Below are 27,019 nucleotides of genomic sequence, written 5' to 3'. Positions count from 1 at the left end.
CTTTCAGGAACAGGAGACAACATACTGTGGCAGTAGCACATAATCAAGCATGACTACTATTGTGAAGGCTGAATGGCTACAGACTGAGCATGAACGCTCAGTAGGTACACTGAACACTGAATCTCAAGCAAGTACAAGTCAGTTAAGTTCTATTAGAAAGTAATTTGTTATAAAACATACAAAATCTGCCTGTGTGGTTTACAGCAAAATCCACTGACAAGGGCCTCCCTACATTTTACGGATATCTTAAATGGCTGAAAGGGACACTCCGCTGATTTGGTATCATGTTTCCATAAGCAGAAGAAGAGGTTATATCTTGTTATATCTTGACTTTTAGCACCTAGCATAGGTCAATCTCCAAACGATCCTACACTTCCCAAAATGAAAATGAATAGTGATTTTTGTTAGGCTCATCCTCTCTTTTAATTCCTTCCGGTTCTGCTCCAGAAGTAAGAAAACCTCATTCAAGCACTAGAACATGACTTGACTTAAGAGGTGCAGTTAATTCAATTTGTCCAGACGTTAAAGGTAATTAAAAAATAATTAATACAATGAATTTTTAGCCTTTAAAATGTACAATATCCCATTGACAGAAGAGGCCAGTTAAACGTCTGTGACTGGCTTCTGTCTGTAATAACCGTAGGACAGAGATGACTTTGTGGCGTACATTTTTGCGTACGGTACAGTGATTAAAGCCAAAGTTGGAAAGAATTATGTCATAAAAGAACTATGGAGGATATTCTCTCTTTTTAAGGTACAGCTACTTACTATAAGCTTTACTATAAGAAAGCTGAAATTTTCAATAGCGAGTACTGTAGTAGGTAAAGTCAGTGGAGTGCCCCTTCAAACTATTCTTAAGGAAATGATTTAGTTCTGGTTTTTGCTCAGTTTAACCATTGAGTGATGACAACATTCATTGTCATTGTGGTTGTTGCCCCTGGAATATCCTCAAGCATCTATGTCAACACTGTGCGAAGCAAAAAGCCAGGCTCCAATTATACACTATCTCGAAGCTTATTAACCAAAGCACACTGGTGCTAATGTACACAGTATTTTGTCAACACAAAAAGGCTAACTTCAACGACTGAACAGCCCAATCTCTTGTTGCTTGTCTGTATTCCATTATAGGATGATTCTGGTTTCTCCTTACTTGGGCCTTATCTTAATTTTGAGCATCATTACTACTGATGCACCAATAAAATTTGAAATGTTGTGGTAGAATAACAGAACAAAGTCTAGCATGATAAGAAACACAAGCACATCAGTCAGGTTTTAAGAGTTCAGACTTTAGCTATAGCTAAGAGTTTAACCAGATTATCAAAATGGTTAGCGCTGATCTTAGAAATGAACTCGGTGAGTACGTCAATCTATCTATCTGCTATCGAAGCTAACTCTGGTTGTTATCAACCAGAGTTATGCTTTAAGTTAGGCTAACAAGTAACACCATCAATGTCAAACTATATTAATGTTTATCTTTTTATCTACTAATTTTGTCATGATAGGTTGTCTGCATATGGGCCACTTGTATTTTTGTTCCATTTTCCAGTGGTGTAGAAACTGTAAAAGCAAAGCCCCAGAACAAGTTTTGCTGCTTTTCTTCTTCATGTTCATCTTCTGGTCTTTCCAGGCTGTACATATGTAAAGGGAAAGTGCGATCGGTCAACGATGGCGCCCAATTACCATTACTGATTATGTTTTTTTTTTTCCAACAGGAATGTAAGGCAGCCCTGGGGCTCCTGAAGACATCTCTAGGTAGATACAAAAAGCCAAGCTTATGTGCTTTACTCTCTAGATGTAATAATGTCACTCCATCAATGGCTTTGTTGGTAGAACTGCAGCTCCCCTTTTTTCTCTTCATAGTGACTCCATGTGTGGACAAAATCTTGACATTTTGTCCATCAAATATACATCAAACCAGGTTTGGGGTTTTCATGTTCATGTCTGGTTGTATGTATATGTCTGACCCAGAATGATCTGTATAGTACCAGAGAGGGTTTTTCTACCGTTACCAATGCAGAGTGCTCTGTGGTATTATAAAAATGTCTTTCAGAACATGTACTGACATAAAAACAGTTTCGGAAAGTATCAGGAAATGGTTCAGGGCCTCAAAACACAGCAGAACCAGAAAGTGTTCAAGTAAAAGATGTTATTTGCCAGGAAAATATGATTACTCTTGAGCGCCGCCTTTATCATTTCAGAATAACTGAAATCCTTTAAATTGGTATTATTAAAAGAAAAATACTTAAAATTTATTTTGTTCATTTTTTTTAATTTTGGAAATGAAATATGTAATTATGGAGTCATATAGTTTTCACACAGAGGCATCACTTCACTACCTTTGAAGAATCCTCCTTTTCTGCATGGAGACTTTGCTGATTTGTCATGTATCATTGCCCAGAGGAACACATACATGTTATGCATGTGTATGCTTGAGTGTATCAGTCATCCAGGTGCTGTTCCTCCCATGTGGAGGTAGGGATAGCACTGTAGGGGTCCATGATCACCTTTGCGCATCGAATGATCATGGCCACCAGCAGCAGGCAGAGAAAGGCGATGCAGGCCAGAGTCAGGCCTTGGTCCACATCCACGAAGGCTGGCTCTGTAGTGCCCTCCACCTCCATGGCTGATGCTGTCTGCTGCTGCTGTCCTCAGACACGCCCACACACCCTGCTACCATCCTGAAGACCTGACTGGAGACATGCAGAGAGAGGAGGAAGATGTGTATGTTAGGTCATATAGAGGACAGAGGGATGTGAAAAGTCAGGGACTAAAGACAAGAATGTCCTGTATATCAGAGGCCACATTCAAGTCACGGCTAATTGTATTTTTCTGTGAATCTCATCATTTCCCTCGAATGTTAGAGGTGATTTCCAATCAATATGTTGAAGGGTGGAGTTTTTTGCAGTTTTCTTCTGCTTCCATCACTCTGGGATCAGTATTTTCCATAGCAACACACTGAGAAGAAACATGCTCCAGTTTGTTCCAGAAAATTTTATGAATGTTGCATTATAGTCTTTTAGCATGGGTTTATAAGGAGATATAATACAAAGTCAAACTTAGCAGTAGCAATATGAATGCGTACAAACAAGGGATAATGGTAGGCCCATATGTATGTATTATCATGGACCTTTCAGCCACTAGGAATGTGGTTAATTACATTCAATGAAAAATATAATTAGTCTAACATACAATATCAAACCTTGGTACAGGCAGAACATAAATTCACATAAAGACACAATACTGCAAATAATACTTGTGAAATGTGAAATATGATCCACTTTGATGCCAGAGCCTGGGATTATGTGTCATCTTAGAATACAAAATTAATGTTGGCTTTTTTAAAAACCATATTTATGCATCATGATGATTTTTTATAACAACTCAACAACAAACAAATCTTTGAGCAGACCCCGGCTCTAGATGGGCCATCTGTCTTGGCCGTTCAGGTTGTGGGAGAGGGAGAGAGGGAACACAGACAGAGATGCATAGCAATAGCAATAATAAAAGAGTAATGGGATGCTAAAAAACAACGTTAACAATAATATTCATAATAGTAATAGTAATGATAATTATAATAAAGATGCAGAAATGTAACAGTCGGTGTTAAGCAGAACCACAGCAGGCGGTCCAGACAAGATCCATGAGGACCTATGAGACAAGAAAGCACAAAGACTTCAGGGAAGAAGTCAAGTTAGTGATGTGCATTGATGGGGCATGAATTTGTGTGGAAGGAGAATTAGAGGAGGAGAGAGAAGCACAGTGCATCATGGGGGATCGCCGGCAGTCTAAGTCTATAGCAGCATAACTAGGGATGAGCCTGAGCCAGCTGTAACTATAAGCTTTATCAAAAAGAAAGGTTTTAAGTGAGGGCGAGAGAGGGCGACACCGGAAGATAGCTCCATAGGAAAGGAGCTTGATAACTAAAGGCTGTGGTTCCTGTTCTACTTTTGCTGACTCCAGGGACCACAAGTAGCCCTGCATCCTGGAAGCATAGAGTTCTAGTCGGATGATAAAGTACTATGAGCTCTTTGAGATAAGATGGCACTTGACCATTTAGGGCTTTGTATGTGAGGAGGAGAATACAGTCAGCCAGTGTAGAGAAGCCAAAAGAGGAGAAATATGTTCTCTAATATTATTCTGCTTTTTAATGACGTACAATAAATAAATAAAATTTAATAAATGTAGAAATGGTAGGAATTAACCTCAAAGACTCTTCAGAGACTTTGAATCTTTGTATTGTTCCTCAAATAAAGCATGAAAACTCTGATTTTTGCACATACTTTTACCTTAATTACAGTTGTAGGTAGGCAACAGTGAAGACAAAGAAGCAAATCTGAGCATAGGTAGGATTCATAACTGATAGGAGTATACATGACATAAGCTGTACCTCTGTGTTGTGAGCTATTTATGAAGGAGGATAAAGAGTAAAACACAGTAAAACAGCTACTGCTTTATGAAAAATAGAAGAATTTATTGGTATTGATTGCAAGTGCAAACAAACAGGTTCTGTCAAAATCAGGTGAAATGGGATTCAGCGGTGGAAATAGATTCATTATCAGTGCTGCACTGACTCAGCAGATGAGGCTGAGAGAAGGTTCTCTGACAAACTAAAGTTAGTTTATGGTTTTCACAGAGAAATCAGGTCCTGTTTAGCATGCAGTTGAGCTTTGAACCCCTGCATGTTCTGGTTTAGATGGACTGGATTAAGTTCATTTACATGTCAGTGACAAATATGAGCTCAAGATAAATACAGAATGCCGGTCTGTAATAAATGCCTTTAAATCATTAGATCTTATTAATCTTATTAATTGTCATGTACCAATTGTATCATTGTACCACTATTTCTACTGTATATCATGGCTGAGATACTTGGAATAGGGTCTGTTAATCGCAGTAGTTGTGTGCCATAGGGTGAAGTATGAGGAGGAGATGACTTAAGACGTGGGAGCCTGTGTGGGTTGGTAAGTATCAGACTGGTGACGTAGTTATGAGCCTCATTTTAGAATGGGAGAAGATAGATGGGGGAGTTAGAAAGATTTGATTTAGGGTCATTTTATTGCCAGGTTTGTGTTTAGTTACAGCGGAATAGACTACATTGATAAAATGCTACTAGCTCTTGTGGTACTATTACTTTATAAAACATTTGAAGATTGTAATACATAAACAACTTCCTCACATCATTGTTAGTCAGTATCTTATAATGGCGTGTATAATGAAGGGCTAAGCCTGAAAAGGAATGAAGCACATAGTGAGTGAATGAATCACTTCATTTGTGATACTGACTCTGCCTCACAAAGCTGCTGGCATGGTTCTGCACTTTTATGGACTTATTATGTATGGGCTTAAGTACAGTTCTGAGGTACGTGTACTTCAACTGACTGTTTCCATTTTTTGCTGCATTACACTTCAACTCCACTCCATTCAGAAACAGCAGTACTTACTGCTTACCTTGCCATCTCTCCACCTTATACAGCAACATGTTTACATATTGCATGCATCAATAAAAATAATACATTTTTTTTTCTTTTTTATTTTTGAATCCAGGACTTTTACTTGTGTTTATTGTTATTTGTGCTATTTCTTCTAAAACATCTGAATGCTCCTTGAACCACTGTAGGCTGAAAGTGGTGTGAAAGAGCTTCACAGCTGTGCCTTCCCAAAGTCAGCCTTTATTTCCAGCTCTGTCTCTCTGCCTCACTGACGCAATCTCCATCCTGCACTTCCAGAGAAGGGACTTTATCAGTGTGTGTGTGTTTGTTCGCGGTAAAACACTCACACGATTGCTGCTTGTTAATCACCCTAGTCAATTATAGGTGGGCTTTTGGTTGGTTGTCATTATATATTACAGCTTGAGTGATAACACAGACAGACAGCATTCATCTTGGCCAGCAGCTCTCAGCTTCACCAGTTCACCTTCTCTCTGTCTCCACTTTCCTACTTCTGCAACCAAATTGACTTTCTGCTTCACAATCTCACCTCAGCTTCATGCATCAGCAAATTTATAAGTCGGGGCAATCCTACACTCACATTGAGTTACATGAAAAAAATACAGCATAAACTTACTTTGCTAATCAAATCAAGGCTAGGAGCAAGTGACTCAAGCTCTCAAGAGCACTTCAGCGTTATTAGAGTCGAATTTTGCATTTAAATATCTTGAAACACTGTAATACTTTTGGCTAAGAAATAAACACAACACCAAAAGAAGTCTAGAGTATATCACTTAAAATATCTAAATGGAGTGGTTCAGCATGCCATACTGTATTTAATAAGGTGGAAGAACTGGTAATGAGTAAGATCATCTGACATTTGTTTATTTGTCATCTTACCCACAGTCAGATAGGATGGTTGATCAGTTTGACGGCAGGACTACAAGTTATTTGTAATTATTTTAATAATTACATTATAGTTGATATAATTATTTGTTTGGGAAGTGAAAAAATATCATCATTATCATAACATCTAACAGAGAGAGAGAGAGAACACAGACTGAAAAGATGCAGCACAGTATTAAAATATGTGGTACACGTAGTAACTTAAGTGGTTTGCTGAGGAAGTTTATGATAACGTTACTTGTCTTTTGTTTTCCTGTTGGACCTGGGAAGTCAAAGCCTACATCAGCTCTGACAGTGTAGTTACTAACCAGCTGCTCACTGTGTGTTGCAGATAGCTTTGCATCTATCTACAGTTCAGTCAGTCAGTCTGTGTCACATGGTTGCAGATATCACACTGGACAAATGGACAGCTATTTAAGGGCGTTCTAGCAAACTTACTAAGCTGCTAAACTTAGCTTGCTGGAGAAGATTAGCCTAGCATCCACCTGTTAGCCCTGTAACTTAGCCTATAGCCTATTGTTGGCAGAGAAGAAGTACGTCTACCTTTTGAGTGACTGTTTTGATTTGCATCTCCACCTGACATGAATTTACATAGTCTGTAAGACTGCTCTACTTTGCAGATCTAGTTAGCTCCATTGTTAGCACTATTGGCAATGTCTGCTATTTAATCTACCTCTAAAGTTAGCTTTCGGTGTTTGACCACTCATTGCTGTCCCCTGACCCCAACATGGATTTGGAAGCTGAAGTAGACGAAAAGGTGCTGCTAAGCTATTGGTCGTGTTTCTCCAGCCATAAAAACAAAAGTGCTGTGTGTTAGCCTTTCACAGTCAGTAAAGATCCAACCAAGATGATCTGTAAAGTGTGCAAAAGTAACTGCAGCAGAGGCAAACATATTAATATTCAGCAGATTCCAGGTACAAGGTTTAAATTTTAATGCTGTTGTGTAAGTTTTACATATGCACTTATAAAAAATTATAAGCACTTATTATTGCTTATAAATGCTTTATAATACAACAATAGATTTAGAATTATTATGGTATTGTTAACACTTGTATCGTCTTTCAACAAATGTCGAGTAATGTCAAGTAAGCATCTTATACTTCTAAGCACCTTATTACATATAAATTAACAATTAATTCAAGAACCCAAGAAAAGTGTTATCCAAATAATAATTTGATCTATTGTTAGGATGTTTAGGAACAGAAATTTGCAGTGGTTTTCTTTGGTGAAACTTGGCAGTGCTGCCACACCGGTCTCAGTGTAAGATAAAGTGCTTTTTGTCAGATTATGCTGAAGGATTGTATGCCCTCAGAGCAACAAAAAGCCATCCAGGAAAGAGGATAATCTTTTTCTTGCCCAGCCAAAAGCATTTTGTGCCAAAGCTGTAAGTCAGTGGAACTCTCCCATGTGTCCCTGCCTTATGTAGCCCATTCATCAGTTTAATTAGAAGTCCATTGAAGAGCCATTACCATTGATCACCACATGGCACAAGAGAGACTCCATCTGATTTTTTTTAACTTGTGTATAAATTACTGCCTCTGTCGCATGTAAACAAAACTTGAAACACCTCCCACTAATATTGCAGCATTAATATCATACAGCCAGTGTCCAACAACAAATGTCTAGCCATGTCTCTCTAGCAGGTTAACCACACAAAGGGCATAAAAATGAGCCTGTTTTGAGAGACTGAGTTCATCCCAAATTAGGCAGAATCTACCGCTAACCTTACTTGATCCAGGCTCCTGAGGCTTCAAAATATGTTTACAAGAAGACGGAAAACAGCTGTCTGAATTTTAAATATATTTTAAATATATTTTTATACTATATTTAGCTCAGTAGTAAACACACAGGTCATTCAAGGTGTGAACAGCCACAGATCTGTTAAACCCTAACCAGTGCTGGCTCGTTGGTCCACCGGTCAGCCCATCTTAGTTTGCGTACACAAAGCTGTGGTTTTACATACAACCATTTAGACATGCAGGGGATCAAAACAAAGGCTGTTTTGGTGGTGTCTTTCCATTAACTTACTGTGGGGAGAACCTCAGTAACACGTGGCTGGCGTTGGGTCGTCCCTGCTATCATTGAGTTATGTGTAAAGTCCTTTCTAGTTTCAAACTAATAATTAACTCATTAAATCAGTGTAGTTCACTTATAAAATATTAACCATGTAGTGGTGCCAGAGATAATGTAATGGGATCACCAAGGCACAGTATTTCCATTCAGATACATTCAATATTTGGGCAAGGTTCTTGAAACCTATCCCACTGGTCTGCTGTACCTAATCCATATGTACTTCCTGTTTCATTCATATCATATTATTTTTGTAGTTTGGAGTGTTGGAGTGCGTTTGGAGTACTGCACTCCACATCCCTGAGGCTGTGAGACTGTTTCAAAGAGATTCGCCTTTCAGGAAATAGTTGAAAATTGAATCTGCTTTGTGAAGTAGTTTGACAGAATAATCCTTGAGATGTTTCTGTTCAGGTCTGTGAATAACAAAAGGCGGGTTGGAATTTTGTCAGAGAACAGAGAAGAGAGTTCAGAGGGGAAGTTTTAGAGTATTACCCTTTCGTTTGGACAAATGTGATACTGATATTAACATCTAGGTCCAAGTCCACCACAGCCAGGCTCCTTTGAGTGCTGCAGTAATCTGCTTCTTCCCTCCTCTAGTTCTCTTGTGATTCACAGGGGTGAAAATTTGTGGCCTGCACTCCCATTCATCACATCCCATCTGCTAGCCCAAGGGAAGAAAAGGAAATAAATGTGTGTGTGTGTGTGTGTGTGTGTGTGTGTGTGTGTGTGTGAACATGCACATGTTCTTGCTTCGTAGGACCAGAACTCTGATTAACCAACAGAGTGAGGACATTTTTAGAAAGTTAAGATATTTTGGTCAGTCAGTCAATTTTAAAGGGCTGTTTGAAGGTTAAGACTTGTGTGACTCTGCATCCAGATTTCCTTAAAAAATATGCTCACTGATTTTATTTTCTCATACCCCTAATTCTCACTAATGCCCTCGAATAGCCAAACACTAGACCAGCACTCTGCTGAGAGATCAAGATGTGAACAACAGGGAAGTGGAGGGAAGTTTGAGGACGTGATACGGTATGAGTGGTGTTGGGCAACAAGACAAAATCAAGGAGGACATCCTTAAAAGAATTCATCCTCTTATAAGCTGTATCAGTTAATTAGAGCAATTTTCCATATTTTGTCTAATGTATACTGATGGCTTTGGAACTCAGGAAAGTCAGGGAAAGAAGTTTTTTTTAAACTTGTCCATAATAATACATAAGTATGGTGGGACAAGTATTGATGTGAGTGAGAAGAAGAAGGCGTATGGTGAGACACAGCCCACATCTGCTGTATTTGCCGCATTCATTGACTTGTCTTTGTGCTGAGCAGAGCCAGATGGGAGGAGAGAAACCCCTTGAGGAGGACTGGTGTCATTCTCCTTCTGCCCCCACCATCTCCCCCCTCTCCTGCCCACTGTGTGTTTGCTCTGCTGTCCAGGGGCCATCGAAGTCGGCCTTTCACCCTCCCTCGCACTTTTCTTCTTCAGGCTGAACGGAGCTGAAGTGGGAGCTGGTGAGGAAAAAGACAAAGTCCACCCTCTAATTCCCACAAACGAGGCTTCAGTGGAAATGCTGCAGTGCTTCAGATCAGCTGGACCCCCAGAGCAGATATAAAACACACAGGGAAGGCTGAAGCTCTACGGTCTTCACATGCCTCAGCATCCTGTAACTGTCGCTGAAGTCACAGGTAGTGACCTCCACTGAAATGAGTATCCACCTTTGTTGCTCCTCTTTACCAGTTTATATTGATTATGACCAGTGATTGGCTTGTCATTAAAGAAAAATTCCTGTTTATTAAAATTCTTTTAGCTCTGGCCATCAAGCCTACTAGTAATACTACACATTATACACACAGATCTTATGACTAAGATCTGTGACCATTGTGACATCACTAGGAAGAAATCTTACAGGTCAAGAATACGAGGGACCACATACTTATTATCATCTTGAAATATAATACATTTATGAGAGATAACGAGAGAAAAATGATATAATGAAGAGTTCAGTCAGGTAGACTGAGGCAGCTGCTAAGAACATGCGGGCCCCAAAGTACAGTCGAAAAGTTTCTACCTAAACTTCATCAGAGGTTCTTTGTTTTAGCTTGTTTTAGCTGGGGATAACTGATCCAAGACTTGAGGCGCGAAAGATGACAAAAATAGTTGTGTAACAAATGTGTGTGTGGATTGACTATTTATTTCCACCATACGTGTGGTGATTGTGGAGAGACAAACAAACATGGTTTGGTGACTTTTATTTTGTTGATATGGTTTGAATAAAATATGCTTTACGAATCAGTTTATCAATTAACAAGGCTAGCTGCTTAGCATGCCAGCTGGCCTGCCTCGTACTTATCATAATGTCATATCTTAAAAATTGCAACATCATAGTTTTGACATCAACACGAAATCCAGAGCTCCCTCTGGGCAGGTAAAAAATAAACTGCCACCACTGCCCCAGGAAATGGCCTAGTTTGATCCATGTGGTGCATCAGCATTGAGGAGTTCTGCTGAGCTACTTCCACCCGGAACACGCTGCATATGTTTCCCTCTGCATGATGGGTACCGCACTGAACTGGTGTGTCTCATACACATGTGGTTATCTTTTCTACACTGAGTTTATGATGACTTGATTTTTATTTACTCCATTTCAGAGAGAGAGAGAAGAGAGGGAGAGAGACTACGACCTGGGCCACTGAGACTGCTATTATATCATTTACAGTACAGAGCTGCAGCATGGTAATGTGTAAACCATCTGTTGCCTTTTTGCTTATGTCCAATATTACATCTAATTACATCAAAAGAGAAGGCAGGAGGTCATGTAGGTGTTCAGCTTAGTCATGTTGTTCATCCATTCATTTTCTATAGCACTTGTCTGTCAGGGTCGCGGGGTCATGTTGTTCAGTTTATTGTTTTGCTTAAGGAAATCTTGTTTGAAGCAATGCTTCTTGAAGGATAGAGAGTGGAAAGGTTCTGAGTAGAATCCCCAGAAAGGGTTGCCTGGGACCATTAGGCTCCAGACAAGTTCTCTGAAGAACCTCTCATAAAAGATTGAGCTATTTACAGATTCCAAGTTTCACAGTTCTGTGCACTTTATAAAGGGTTCCACCAGAAACCAAAAGCTGAAGATTCCTATATGGTTGTAAGGTTCTAAGCACTTTTATTTCTGTATGGAACAATATGGATTGAAAAATTATTACCATGTGCATTCACAATCCAAAAATCAAAATATATAGTTGGAAGTAGAGTCCTATAATAGCCCTGTTAATACAATGGGATATTTTAATCCATCTGCCATTTTCTCAGACCCCAAAATGCTTGAATATTCCTTTAAGATCCCATCAGCCAGCTCTCAGGGGCCAAGTAACAACAGTTATGTCCCTGAGGATACACTCACAATCACACACTAATACATACAGGAGAGCACAGTACATACACACCGTGACATGCAGTGAGAAGAGTGAGCAGAGCAGTGAGCAGTAAGCTTTGATCAGTCAGAATGACTCATCCACTCACACACGCACAGTAACCAGTGAGTGTGACATACACACTCCATCAGGTCGACTCCACGCTGCAGAAATTATTTTCCAGGAAACCTGCTTGTAGCATTTGTTCATTTACCATAGAAACTTGAAAATGATGAGATGCTGAAGTGGTGACTGCAATAAATATGTGATAAAATCTGCACATTACCGTGCAGGTGTATATTTCAAAGTAAAATAGGAAAACCATGAACAAATGACAAGTATCATAATTGATATTTTCAATACATTAAATAGTATTAAACTGCCTTTTCCCAGTCCATCCTTGAAATCCACTCCCATGTAAATTCAGTTAACTAGCAGCTTTTCTTTGCAGGCACAAACAACAAACAGTGGAATTTATCTCTGGCCCTGGTTTTGATATTCTCACTGTCCTTTCTCTTTGGACAACGTCAAGTAACATACTGTATATAACAGTGGCTGAAAGCCTTTGCTTGTTGTAAAGGTAAAGCTAAATCAAAGTACAATTGGTTAACTCTCTAAAACAACTCCAAACCACAAATGTATTTATGTGTAGTGGCCCAGTAGGATTTTTGTCTGGTTGGGAGATAAAACATCATCCATCTAAATAACCCTGCTGTTTGGAGTTGGTGTGCAGGTGTTAGTCCTTCACTCAGGGCCATTTTTAGGCATTTAGGTGAGCTATGTAGCTGCCGAGGTACCAACAGATAGAGAGATTCAAAAAATACTCTCTTTACATTGGCCCTGATGCTAAGACACAACACTAACTCTCACTGTCATGTCATTAACTGAAACTATGGCTGCGTCTTACTTAACAGTGCGTTAATCTGCTCTTACCACTGCAGATAATCTCATTATCACAAAGGTTACTGTGATGGTTCAACTCTGAAACTATAATGAAACTGAGGGTCTCCATTTTGAGGACTGTTAAACGCTGATCACACCGAGCTATGCATGAGTGAGTCACAAACAGAAATAGTATCAGTAGCTTCACTTGATGATATGAACATGAACAATGTCATCGTCTTCATCTTAAAATGTCAAGAAGACATCCAGATGTGAAAGTCAGATGCTGATAAATACCAACAGGTCAATGCACAAACAAAGATGACCCCTCTTATACAGTTTCTGCCCAGTAGTATGCATTATACAACTCTACAAACAATGAAGCACTGATTACTGACCTTGCATTCTCATTATAGACTATGGTAGCACAATCTAATGGTGTTAAACAAGACCTTCATTATGGTATTTGTTGCATCTGTTAATTGTATCTTTATCTTTGTAGTACAACATGGTTACACATAGCTGAGTCCACTGCAACATGGACAGCCAGCATTAGAAGCATATTTTATGTACTGAAGGTCCTTCGAGTAGAGCAACCAATAGGAATACACTGCAGCCTGTCCAGTATCAGGTTAGTGATTCATGTTCTTACTGTACTCCAGCAGATTAGATTTGAAATGAAAAAGTGAACACAACATTGGTTTCTTTATAAACATCTGAAGGGCCAACAGTCTCACATGAAGGGACTCATATTGGACACATGGTCAGTCCTGCTAGCAAAACACTGAACAGAGAAGCTCAGATCAAACAAAGCACAGAGGGAGTTTGATTTCCTTTTCAGCTCAGTACCCCATTAATCCACTATATATTTACATAATAAGTATTTGTTTGGTCCTATGGCTCTAAGTTCAAAACTCATTTAGAATCTTTAATATGTAACCTTATATATATTAAATATAAACATTTTTCAGAAGTATGTGGAACTGAGGAATTTCAAACGTACTGTGGGGTTCAATTTAACTTTGTTGTTCTCTCCTTATATATCTCAGTCATATCTCTTTGTATTAACAAGACCTGACCCCATACTGTGTATTGCAGCCACATTTACAGTGACTGGGCTTTTGTCAGTGTCTACCAGGACCTCTCGGGCCTGAATCAGTGATGGCAATCTTTTCTAAATAGGCCATTGATCTTAATGGAGTGACACTGTGTTTCTGCCAGCAGTCCTCTCAACTATTACTTTCATCGCTGATGACCCTGGACGTCCCTCCTCACCAGAGGCAAACAAATCACTGAAAAACTGCATGCAGCCACTCTTGGTGTTGTGAAAGTCTTTACACCTTATCCGAAGTCCAGGGTGCCATTTATATGCGTTATTCCAAGGTGACATACTGTATCATTTCTACTGCTTTCTGCTACTAGTGTAACAAATACCAACACAACAGGAATGAATACGTCTACTAGTACTACTACTACAATGTCAAGTGCTCAGTTTACACAATGTGATAACCTCAGTCTTTCAATAAATGCCCAAAAAGTGCTTTTTGGCAAGTTTTTGGCCATTAAAGGGTCTGTTCATCTGATCTGGAGGAACTGTTATTTCTGTATTTATATATATACAAGCACCATGGCTTCTGCAACTGTTTTTACATCACCACTATTACTGTTATATTATGCTTATTATTAATTACACTAATGAAACATATATTTATAAACAATGATTTGAATCTTCCCCCTGCCCTCATATTCATCAGGAGGTCAGAAGTGGAGGGTGTCACCTGTGTCCTCCCTCTGTGTGCACATCAGCGAGGACTGAGCACCACTGTCCTCTGCACCTTCCACAGGTGGAGTATTCAGAGCGTTCTGGCTGCTTCCATCAGCACCCGGTACAGCTGCTGCTCTGCTGCGGACCGCGAGTCTCTCCCCTCTCTGCAAAGCATCTTCAACACATGATGACTCAGAAAAGCACAGAGGAGCATCGAAGATCCTAAGATCCCACTCACCCCGGTCACAGACTCTTCTCAATGCTGCTGTTTGGCAGACATTACCGGAGCTTCCGGGCATGGACTACCAGACCTCTAAACAGTGTCTTCCCCTCAGCCATTAGACTTTTAAACCAGTAGTTTCTATCATATCATCTCCTTCACCTACTCTGCACACTGATATTGCACACATGGTCTGATACTGCACACATAAATACTGTTTCCTGCACACGTAAATACTGTTTCCTGCACATGTAAATACTGTTTCCTGCACATGTATATACTGTTTCCATAATGTATATAATGTTTCCCTTTTTCTTCTCTTATTTTCTTCTATTTTACTTATTATTTGTGTTTTTATTTATTTATTTTAAGTCTACTTGGAGTTTCTTGTCTGCCTACTAGCATTTCATTGCTCAGATGACCCTTTGTTGATACTGTGTATATGACAGTTAACCTCTTTGAATCTTGAATCTGCGTCTCTTGCTTGTGAACATTTTGCAGCATTTAGCAGAGCTTCCCTCCTGGGCTTGTTTGTGAATGTTGTGTTCATGTGTTCATCGCATGTAGTGACAGATCACGACATCACCAGGAATTAATAAAGAAAAAAATGCCATGCCAAATCAATAGCTAATGCTATAGGAGTGTTTATCTCTGTGGTTATGTGAGCATTGTGGGTCATAGTGGAGAATACACAATTTAAGCATACAAACCCAGTAACAATTTTTTTTAAAGTGTTTAACAAAGTTACATGGTTGAAAGTAGGTGGGTGTAGTTGGGGCATGAATGAGGGTCAGTAAGATAGAAATGAGTTTTTTGTGGACTGGATGGAAGGAAAGAGCCTTCCTTGAAGAGGTCCTCAGAGTGCTTGGATTTCCACCACTGTCTTTCGTGGAGGTGGTTTATAGGATGGTTTTGTCAGCATGCACTGTGTTAGACAACAATGTCACTGGAGGGGACGGGTGAGCCTGCCAAGAGGGGAGAGGACAGAGAGAGTCTGGAGGGGAGGACAAAGTAGAGAGCACGGTCAGTGGCAGAGTGAGAAGGAGTCAGGAAAGGGGACAGCTGACGGGACGGATGAGGCATAATGTATGAAAAGCTATTTGCTGGATATTCATTTATTCATCCCTGCAGTTAACATGAATAAATTCTGAGTACAAAATGCTTGTACAGGGTTTTTTAATCTCTGTTGCCTCAGTCACACTGTAATATACAAATACACAAGAGACAACAGTTTGTATAAACTGATCTGAGATGAGAAGAATCTCCTCTGCAACACAATATTGGCTCCTTCGGTTTCTTACTACAGTAAACTGATTTTATTGTCTTTGTGCATATAGATGAGCTCTTTGCATGTCATAGTTTGTGCTGCTGCTGTGTTAATCTGGCAGCATTTCAGTTCTTAGATCTACATATACTCTTGTGCTTGATCCAACCAGTTCCTACAAATAATATCATGACGCCCATCCATCAGTCACTCAGTCTTCAACTTTTAGCGACACAGATCTAAGATTTATTGGTTAGCTAGCTAGCAACAGCATGGTATGTCGTACATACTGCATTGTTCATGATGCAGAATTTAGATACTGGACCTGCAATCACTTGTGGCAGACAAGAGGTGTGTGGTTGTGTTTGTATCCACAGGCCATCATTTATCATTTATCATTTATTTATTGGTAAATCAAGATTTTAAATTAAACCTAACTGTTCTCACATCTACCAGGCAGTGGACAGACTTCCAACTATCCTTCACAGCTTCACAGCTTCACCTACCAACACAAACAAGGCAAGACAAGCTGCACTGCGTGTCTTGCTTGAGGTCAGGCTTGACTTTTCCTTGTGCATTAATTATGAAATGAAACGAAAGCTGTTAAAATAGCTACAGATAATGAATATTATCAGTCGTCACCCTCAGTCTGTCTCTACTTTTCTAACCCGTCTGCTAAAGCAGCATGTTTCCTTTTTAAAAAGGTTTAAATGAAGCAGATAATGGAGTAGGGATATGTAAAAAGGATATTTAATGATGCTGCTCAGAGAGGAAAACTAAAGTGCAGACACAGCAATGATAAAACTGTTGTGTTCAAACTCAGTCATTCAAAATGGGCTGTCACTGTTACAGTTGCTTCAGTCATCTTTTTCCCCCTCCTGTAGAATATCAGCTTCAGCTCTGCTCTGCATTGCATTGGTTAGCTGTAACTCTCAAGTCCACGCTCTCAATTTCTGCAGTCATGACAATCATAACACATTTAAATCATAAACACAGCCGCTTCTGATAAGCGTTGAAATGCGTTAATCTTTTGTTCCAACTGGACTTAAGATAAGATAAGATGAACTTTATTGATCCCGCAGTGGGGAAATTCACTTGTTGTGGCAGCTCACAAGAACAGAAGAAGAGTGCAAAAAGCAAAAAGTGTGCAAAAACAGTTACAAAAAAATATCAAGGTAAAATAAATGAACAATTTACAAGGCACAGTAAAAACAGTACAATATACAGCTATATACAAGTCCTCATAAGGGAGGAAAAGAGGACTAGACCATAGAAGTATATAGTCTAACGGACTATATAATTCACTTCCTGGACTGTATGTCATTATCCCACATTACCTAAAACCACACGACTCGACTACCACAACCACTGGCATTATTCGAACACAGGGCTGGTTTTGGTCTAAATCCCCTCTGAGAAGTTACAGAAGGTCAGTGTTTGAAAATGAAATTGAAAGCTGGAAAACTTTTCATATATCAAGAGAAGAACAAGTGAGGTTTGTCATTTGTACCCCCTCCAATCGTTGTTTACAACAATTCCAAACAGCAAAACAGACTACAACTAGCTAATAAGGAGACTAAACTAGAGGAAGGAGAGTATCAATGTTGGACAGGTAGACACAAAAACAACTCCAAATGAGTTACATGTCAAATTTGTAAGCACTGTCCTCACAGTTTGTTCCACTGCCACTAAAAGCTCAGAAAACTATGGGTCATTTTGGAAGGGAAAACAAACAATAATAACAAAAAGAATGATTAGCGCACACTGAATCGATAACATCTTTGATTATTATTATTATGCAAGCTATTTATCCCAGCTATAGTGACAATAATGTGCTTCTGATGTCCCTGTGGTGCTTAGCAGTCACCAGAAAGTTGCCTTTTCACCAGCCGAGGAATATTTAGCTGAACCAAATTCAGGACTGAACAGTCCAGTCCAGAAGAGGAGAAGTACAATCACAGTTAGTATTTACACTGCTGATTCTGCCCTCAAATCACACCTAATATCCTCAAAGCACAAATGAATATTGCACACTTATAAAAGCCTCTTAGATATCTGCTAGAAAATCCCCACACAGACACTTCAGAACACAAACGACTGTAATCACCCAGCACAGCCTGTGTGACACCACGCGCTGACAAATGGACAACTATTGCCTGTTCAGTGCAGAGAAAGAAAGAAGCCAGAGACAAGAATCTGAGGATTTCCTACCTGCTTCCCTCACATTCTGCACTGCTGCTGGAGGTAGGACGGCTCCCGGTCTGCACTGAGGAACCGCTACAAAAGAGAAGGAGGGGAGGGAGACAGGTGAGGAGTCGCGGGAGGGTGTCAAGTTTATGGGAAGCATGGATGGAAGGCGGGCAGATGGATGAAGAGTTGGGGGGAAAGAGTCACTGGTGGCTGCTGCATCCCCTCCCTGCATACTGAGCCCCACAAACAGAGCAGAGCAGAGTGCTGCACACATCCACATCCTGCTCCTGCTCCTGCAGCTGCCTGACTGTGCAGCAAGTGTGTATGGCATCACATCTCAGCTTGGGTTGTGAGGTTTCTCTGAAACATGTGTGTAGTCTTGTCACGAGACAACCAATTCCTAGTTTTTTGTTTTTTTTTCTTCTGTATTTGGAATTATATCTTCACTTTAGGACTAAGATTAGAATTAAGATTAGATTTAATTAGGGTAAAGGTTAAAGCTGCATTAAATGAGAAGTGTGGTAATGTTCTATATATTTTTTCTTATTGCCAGCATATCCCACGTGCATGCAATGAATCGACTCTATTAGCACTGCCTGTGTATCCAGAACCTGATTTTTTGTGGCATAGAGCTCCTTCATTGTTCAAAAGGTGTTAAAAATACATCAGTGGACCACGCAGTTGGACTGGGTGACATGTTCCTTCATTACCATGAACACACACACTAACTGTACTAACTGAACAAAAGATTATTTTGACTCAATCCCACATACATTGTCCTGCTGCCAGAAAGAAGAGCGCCAAATGTGTACTAATTCGCTGCTGAAAATACTCAAACGGAGTATTCCCACTTGTTTAAATACACAGTATGTCACTTCTGCCATTAGTCTCTTAGCAAATCATGGGATCATGGAAGTTGTTGTCTTCACTGGTTAACAGCCATCGCTGCTGATGAAAATGTGGCAGAAATGTTCACAAACAAGATAAACTGTTATTATTTTACTTTACATTTAGTCACACACGCCGTCTTCCTTTCTTGCTCTCTGACTCAATCCCTGAAATTAAAGAGAAGGCGACCAAATGAAAGGCATCATTAGCTTGAGCAAAACCGAAGATTTCTCTGGGTTTGAATAACATTTCTTTTACAGAGATATTAACTCATTTTTAAAAAATGACGCTATGTACTTTTTAACCATTTTCAATACCAAATACCTTCCTTCAGAAGGAACCAATGGGTTCCAAGCTGAGAGCCACAGGCAGGGCAGGAAAGTCGTAAAGTATTCAGAGACGGACTAACACATTGTTGCTTTGAGAGTTTTACGAGATTTGCTGACAGTTAGTTAGTTAGGACTTAGTGTAGAGCGAAACAGAGCTAAAACAAACACAGGCCTTAAATTCTGCTGGATCTAAGTAAACAGTTTGCAACATTTTAATTACCTCAGGGGTCCCAAAAGCTCAAGGCTTACTACAGATCAACTGGTTTGTGCTAATACTTTTGAAAATTTATTTAAGAATACACAGCACTAAGGCACGCTATCGACTTGTAAAAGCAGGGCTTGTAAAGACCTTCTCCTAACAAGACATACAAAAACCCTGAATAGGTGTTGTCAGTCTCGGTGTACTTGTATATAGGCTGATGGACTGATGGACTAATGGAACATACATTAACAACCAAACAAATCCAGATGATGTTACTGTGAACTGAGTTGGACATTTAGTGTTTTTCATGATGGTCAAACTTTGTCATTAATTGTAATTACCTTGTTCACAGTGAGGAGATAATTTCGCCTGGCTGATCTGCTGTAAGGGCACTTACTTTTGGACCTTTTAGTGGACCTCATCTAAACAAAACCTGGAAAGAATCTGAAGCAAACCTATGAAGTATTAGCAATGAATAACATCTTTACCTGTATTCTTCATGGTTTATTAGAAACTGTGAGATTGATATCTTATAAAGCATTATTGAATTATTTAAATGACTTTTTAACAACCAATAAAACTCGAAAGCAGACTAGAAAGCGACTCCTATTTACTATAAGGAAGTTACACCTCATCCTGCTGCAACATTAATGTGTGAATAAGGATTAGATTATATAATAACACTGACAGAGGGCATTCTGCACCATGAGTACTTTTCTTGACTTTAATTACTTAATTATCAGATCAAACAAATGGAACGACGAGTGGTTAACAGATATTTTTAAAAGCAGGATGTTTCTCATGATGGAAAATATTTGCAGTGTATACTTTTACTTAAGCGAATGATCAGAATACTTCTTCCGCCTGAATCAACAGGCAACTTTCCACCCGTTCTTAACTGTGACTTTACAGAAAATGATTCCAGAACGACTTCCAATTTTATATACCTACTGTAATATATTTATGGACGGGCTGTCATGTTTAAAAGATGACGTCTTAGCAAACTGCTGTGGGCTGTTTGTACTTAAGGTTTCGCGTGTGAGAAAGTTGCTGAAGTTTCTTTGAGCGAGGAGCTTATCCACGCTGCCCACCAGTGGTGGGAATGACAGACAGACAGACAGACAGACAGGTCCACTTCTGGCCAGCTTTTTGCGGCAGGAGGAAGATATACCACATTAGAAAGTGAAAACATCTTGTCACGAACTACATAACAAACAAATCATCCAAACATAATCACTATGTAGCATTCCGTTTAAAACGCCATGCATATTTACATCCATCACTGCACCAGTCACACCGTATAACATTAATTTATTCAAGCAACCCTAAAATCTCGCGGTGCTACCATTCAGACATCTTGCATTTTATTAAGTCTGGTCTTGGAGAAAAAAACCGCTAAGTATACGCCACATCAATATTCCTCGCAGGAACCGGCTTTTGTTAATCGTTTGAATCCAGGTTAGTTTCCTCCGTGTTAACGGATGTGAGGCGGTTGGACCGAGCCTCGCGTGCCAATCCCGCGGAGTTTAGACCGTCTCTCACGGGGGCTCTCGAGCCGTATTGTGCGTCATCTCCATCGCTGCCGTTTTGTTATTTTTCTCCGCTGAGGAAACATGGCAACTCCCGCCGCGGTCAACCCGTCCGGTAAGTCATTATCCAGTGTGCTGGTGAAGAGGAAACTGAATGCTTGCTTATGTTAAATGAATAATTTGCAAAAAGAAGCTGGGTTTTGTTTAGACTGTTGCTCAAGAGGGCTTGAAACACCGACAGGCCGCCGAAGCCTGGCTTCAGCATCCATCCCCCTTCCCCCACTGAACCGCCGTTCACAACACTGCTATTCTTCACAGCTTTGCGGCCAGTATCCCCCAATGTTAAAACGACTTAGTTGTTGTCAGTGTATATGCTTTATGTCCACTTTGTATCGTATTTGTGTCCGTCATTTTCCCCGTATAGCTAGGCTAATGTTCTCATTTCGTAGAGTCTTTGGGTCCCTCGCGTTGATACAAAAGGTTATTTTGCATATCATTGCCATACGTTACAGCATTGCCCTTTATTACATAGCATGCATTTGAACATGTGTTGCCCAAAAAGAGAAGCATACTTAGAGCGTCACTTAAATTTGTATTTGTTTCATCCTCGCCTGTTGATTCCTTATGGCATAGAAAGGGTTTCAATTTGTTCGCCCTGCCGTGTACCGCTTTAGTTGGACAGAGCCAAATGCTAAACCGTATTGAAAAATCTGCCAGCGCTGTGACATTTCCTATTGCCTTGAATTAGCGACACAAGATAACGTGGCTTAAACATAACACAATTCGTTTTGAATCATTGTATCATTCGGCATTTAGCCACTATGACATCAAAAACGCACATTTTAATGATAACTAAACTTCAAGAATCCATGCTTAATGTCGACTCAGTTCTTTCCCTCGGTGTCCACTGGAGAATTGTATGAATAAGTAACATATGTTTGGGAATTTAATTAAAATACGTTGTCCTTGGTGGTTCGCATGTTTGCCGATTTACTAAAATTCCCTGTTAATATGTATACAAGTGTTATGTGAAACTCTTAAGTGCTATGTAGATTTCCGGCTAAACAAAGAAAATGTAAATTGTTGAATGTTTAAATAGAGTCTGGCGCGATGTTCAGTGCTGAGTTGTTGAGGAAGATTTTGCTCAGATGACTTCAGGAGAACTGGTTTATACAGCAAACAGTGTGAGTCTCAGTAAAATTTTATTTTATGTGCCTTAATAAATTTTTAACCCCAGATTAGATAATGTAACCACTGAAAATTAAGTTTTATAAATATTCTGTAACCATCTTGCTGTCATTATTTGAGCTTGGTTAATGAGCTTGGTTATTGCACAGTATTCAGAGAATGCATTTTATCATTGGAATATGGCCTCAGTGAAATGCTTTGCCAATACATGTAATGAATTACAGTTATTAAATAATTGTACATAATGTGCAGTAGCAATCGTGTAATGTGACTGTATGTGAATATATGTTATAAAAGATTCCACAATTCAGCTTCCGACAGGACCTAATAAGTATCTGGGCAAAAGAAACACAGAGGGTAACACAGAAATCTGTCCAAATTGGGAAGGAGTGGCAAAGTAATTATTCTTGTGTAAAAGACAGAGTCTCTGAGCTTCTGAAACTTCCATGTGAAAACAGGTCAGCCGTACTCTACCTCTTGCTCACTTCATTGCCAATGTAAATGAAAAGGGAATATAAATAAAGAATTGGGTGCTTATTAGCACCTTGGCTGCATACAGAGTGTTGAGATGAGGTCTTGTTAGAATGAACAATGAACAGATGAGAAAATAACCCTGTCAGGTTTAACAAAGGCACTGTGAGAAGACAAAATAAAATCCCCCACTTTTAGTCAGTGCAGATGAGAGACATATATCTTGTATGGCATCAGCAGCAAATCCTCCAGACCAGGGACAATCCTGTTGTTTATTATTGTCTGCAAGATATGTTTTTGGTAATGTAATGCCCCACTCAGATGTTTGGCAGAAGCATTCAGTGAGAGCTACGTGCACCTTGCCTATCCAGTGATGACACCCAGTTAGAATTAAGTCATGCCTAATGCTGCTGCTGCTGCTGTTGTTGCCAGAGGAAGACAAAGTTAGCCTGCTGATCTGTGATCAGCTTTACTGTTTCCCCTGGCATGGCGCTATGGTTTGGTGTGTTGACCTCAGACCAGATACCCATGCATGTGGGAATGCTGTGTCACTGCAGGATTATCTCAATCTGGCTGTCACCCAGATCCAATTGGTGTAAGAGCATGTGAAACATGACAAGTGAAATGATCTAATGAGGGTTGCGTGTTTGGAGAGGACAGAGGTGATTTCAGCGACATAGATTTTGATAATTGAATAATTATTCAAATCATTTATCAAGCAAAAATGCCCGACATTCTTTGATTATAGATTGTGAATTGTTAGGATTTGCTGCTTTCCTTTGTTCTTTGTTTCTCTGTTTTTTATGCTCTCTGCAGTTGGGTGGGAAAAAAAGTGCGTATATGGGTTGGAAAATATGGGCATACCAGTTATCTGCAAAATCCAATGTCATGAATCCCTCTTTTAGGTGTGTACATTTTAAGAGTTTTGTTCATTTATCTTAATAAAAAGGATTTTCTATTGAAAATTTGTTATAGTTTAACAAAGTGTGGAATAGAAAAAATCCAGACACTCTTCATAAATTAATTCAAAACATGTTTCTGTTTGATCCTTTCACTTTAATACATTAAATGCAAAGTGCAAAGAAAATACATAATGAATACCACCGGCTCACCCAATCCTACCCTGTCTCTCAGTAATGTGTGTTGTTCAGTTGCACCGTGAATGTGTGATACAACAACAGACACAGCATGGAGAGAGAGAGAGACCAGTTAATGCGTACAGGTGGCAAGGAAACATCAAATTATGGTAGATTCTGGTTAAAATACCAATCTAGTGTCTTGAAACTATTTGTTGGTCTCAAAAACAGTCTAAATACCCAGCCGATGATCTATAATAATGTGAATCAAATAGAAGGGTAACTCCCTGAGCAGGTAAGGGTTTTTTAATGGTGAATTAAAAAACCCTTACCCTTAATTTAATGATGAATTTTAAAACAAGTTTCAGTATTTGTTGATAAATTAACCACATGTCAAGATAGTCTGAGGCATTGTTAAATAATTTCTGAGCAATGACATAAAAACAACCTGGATTACAAATTTGGAAACAGACAGGTCAGTAATTGTTGAGCAGAGATACACATTAGTTACATCCAATTCCTTTGGTTTGGATTTAGTTGGTTCGTTTTTTTGTAATTAAGAAACTATTTTGTGTTTTCGGTGCGTATTCCTTTTGGAGTATGTATTGTCCTTTTTGAATGGTAAATGTCCCTAGGCTGTTTTGATAGACTTGATGGTTGGTGAAAAGACTGGAGGGAAGGAAGAAAGAAAGGATGACAGGGAAAAGAGAGAGAGTGGAAACAACCTTGTGTGAGGGGGAGCAGTGATTGAAAAGGAGAAAGTATGCAACTCCCCCTGGTCTCCCAACAGGCTCATTAATGCATTTGACCTCAGGGCTTTTCAGCTTTGACTGTCTGAAGATGTACTGTGCATGTGACTGAGTTTAAACCAGGCTTCTGATCCACTGTAGCCGTGTGTCTTTAAGATGCTGCACCAAAGGCAACCACCACAGACACTTTACCATACTTTTAAAGGAATGTAGACTTTGCCATTATCTTTATTAATAAAGCAAGATGGAAGACTGTTGACTTAGGTGCTGCATGCTACTACTTAAGCTTCGTTGTGAGAGACAGACTTTTTGATATGGACAGCAAGTAGAGTGTGTCGGAAACTGTCAAGTAGGAATGTGCCATGTTTTGTCATTTATGATAAAATAAGGCTTGGTATAAATCTTGATAAAATGATTGATTTACAGTATTTGTTTTCCACATTTTCCAAGTATTTACATCAGAATCAGAATTCAGAATCAGAATTGCCTTTATTGCTTTGTAAGTGAAGAGGCTTCACATTACTAGGAATTGGTCTTGTTGATTGGTGCATACATAGAACGTAAGAACGAGTAACATATAATAATAGAATAAAATAAAATAGAATAAAGTAAAACAAGATAAAATAAGGTAAGTAAAATAAATATGTTTCTGGAGGTAGTACAAACGTGAGGTAGCACTGTACAGGAATGGAAATAGTGCAAGTAGGTGAGGTAATGTCATGTCTATATACGGCAGCAACACACGCCTAAACAAAGTGAAGGTAGCTGCTACTTTGAAGGAGTTAGTTGCAAAAATGGAACAGCTACGGTTACGTGGAAGTGGGTGGATAACATGAACCTTTAGAGAACAAGAGCAGAGGCACCACATCCTCTATCATCAAGAAAATATACTGGCCACGAGACGAATTGCATCAGAATCTGATTCAGCTCAGTTCACAGTGATTAATCACATTGCACTCTTGCATCAAGCAGCATGTTGTGGAAAAAATAAACAGTTTGACTTTATTACAGGTTGGAAATAAGAGAAGGTAAGGTGGCAGTCAGTCATATTGAGGTGAGAGGAAGAAAGTGGCCACACAAAAATAGTGGACTTTTTGTTACATATACCCAATTTTGGTATCAGCATCAGCCCCAGAAATCAAGTAATGATGAGGCTGCTTTAGGAGAAAGGCAGCAGTGTGTGTGTGTGTGTGTGCTGTTCCTACCAGGCTGATTGGCTGCACTGATTGTCAGATGAAGCTGTCCCTTCATCAGATTACACTACCTTTGAACACTGTTTCTCATAGCCACTTCATGAATGAATGATTGAAGACTGCTCCTTGGAAGGCCATGCACTGCAGTGTGTGTGTGTGTGTGTGTTCTTCTGGAAGCAAAGACGGGGGGTAGAATGCACACTGTATCAAATATTAACTATGTTACTTGGTGCACAGGGGCATACCGGAGGGTTTGTTTGGCCTATCTATTGCATCTAGCTGAATGAGTGAGTGAGTGAATAGAGTGGAAAGATGGAGGGGAAAACAGCAAGATAAACAGCACGAATTTGAGTGAGGAAGAAAGTAATGTAGTGGCAGTTAGAGAGAAAGAAAGGCAAATAGATTAAGATGGAGACTGAATTGGCATGTTGCATAATTCCCCTCAGCCATAATGACGGCCAGCATAGTGGCTTCATATTGAAGAGCAAGAATCTGCTTCATTACTGAATAGAAGCTTACATAAGGGCCTCTGCAGAAAATCCATCTGATGATATTTCTAAAACAGGCTGCTAACTAGAGCCACAGGCTACACCGTGTAGGTTTGTTCTTTACAGATCCCAGTCTTCTTATGGAATATGGTGACAGACTTTCTAAAATAGACTTTCGGAGGGTTTTCCCATTCCTAGTCCCCATATAAAGGGCCTGATATTTATTATTTTAATCCAAATTTGCAGTACTTTGAAGTGTGAAGTACTCACAGTGGAAAGTCATTGATGGGTTATGTCAGTTCTCTGGAGGAACCAACTAGACCAGTTCATCAGTAAATAATTCTTAGTTTTCTTAGGTAGACTGCCAAGCTTTCTGGTTCTAGCCTCACAGGTGAACACTTCAAAACATGCCACTTGATTGTTGTATTGTAAATATTTTCACCATTTTCAAACTTTTTGAAGGATTAGTTAGTTAGTTGCAGCTGTACATTGACTTTTAGGCCATGGAAACTCCTAGCTCCCGACGCAGTATGCGTAATGGAGCTGATGACAGTCATCACTACATAGGCTTGCCATCCATGTGTTGTGATATTTACTCAAATATATGAAATTGCATAGTAAAAAAAGTTAGTAAAATGGTAAACTCATGCTGTTGTTAAAATTTGTGGCTGTGGTTTATGGCTGCCTCCATTATACAGCCCCTCCAGGAAGCACTTAAAACATCTCAACATGCATTGCAATTTTTTTCAAATACTGCCGCGAAATCAGGCGTTTTGGGCCGCAA

At 39.5% G+C, this 27,019-nt stretch overlaps 2 protein-coding genes across 3 annotated transcripts in view; one reads left to right on the top strand and one right to left on the bottom strand.

The window, feature by feature from the left end:
• Positions 1 to 1,669: 1,669 nt before the first annotated feature.
• Positions 1,670 to 18,406, bottom strand: LOC124059327 (cortexin domain-containing 1-like). Its single transcript, XM_046389264.1, has 2 exons — positions 18,144 to 18,406; positions 1,670 to 2,690 (listed from the first exon to the last, which is right to left on the bottom strand). The coding sequence occupies exon 2, from the start codon at positions 2,619 to 2,621 to the stop codon at positions 2,439 to 2,441; it is 183 nt and encodes a 60-aa protein (XP_046245220.1). The 5' UTR covers positions 2,622 to 2,690; positions 18,144 to 18,406; the 3' UTR covers positions 1,670 to 2,438.
• Positions 18,407 to 20,662: 2,256 nt separating this feature from the next.
• Positions 20,663 to 27,019, top strand: part of arnt2 (aryl-hydrocarbon receptor nuclear translocator 2) — a 55,416-nt gene continuing 49,059 nt past the window's right edge. Inside the window, exon 1 of one of the 2 annotated variants that reach the window (XM_046389063.1) lies at positions 20,663 to 21,185. In XM_046389063.1, the coding sequence (XP_046245019.1) occupies positions 21,155 to 21,185 (31 nt within the window). In that variant the 5' untranslated portion in view covers positions 20,663 to 21,154. The remainder of the gene's footprint in view (positions 21,186 to 27,019) is intronic. The other variant, XM_046389140.1, reaches the window with a different exon arrangement.

The sequence above is a fragment of the Scatophagus argus genome, chromosome 1 (assembly GCF_020382885.2).
Source record: "Scatophagus argus isolate fScaArg1 chromosome 1, fScaArg1.pri, whole genome shotgun sequence".
Lineage (NCBI taxonomy): Eukaryota > Metazoa > Chordata > Actinopteri > Scatophagidae > Scatophagus > Scatophagus argus.
The sequence above is the reverse complement of the archived record's forward strand: the minus strand, read 5'-3'. Positions and strand labels throughout refer to the sequence as shown.

Bases quoted from the DNA above. Each gene is read 5' to 3' on its own strand.
- LOC124059327 (XM_046389264.1), bottom strand. From the start codon at position 2,621: ATGGAGGTGGAGGGCACTACAGAGCCAGCCTTCGTGGATGTGGACCAA.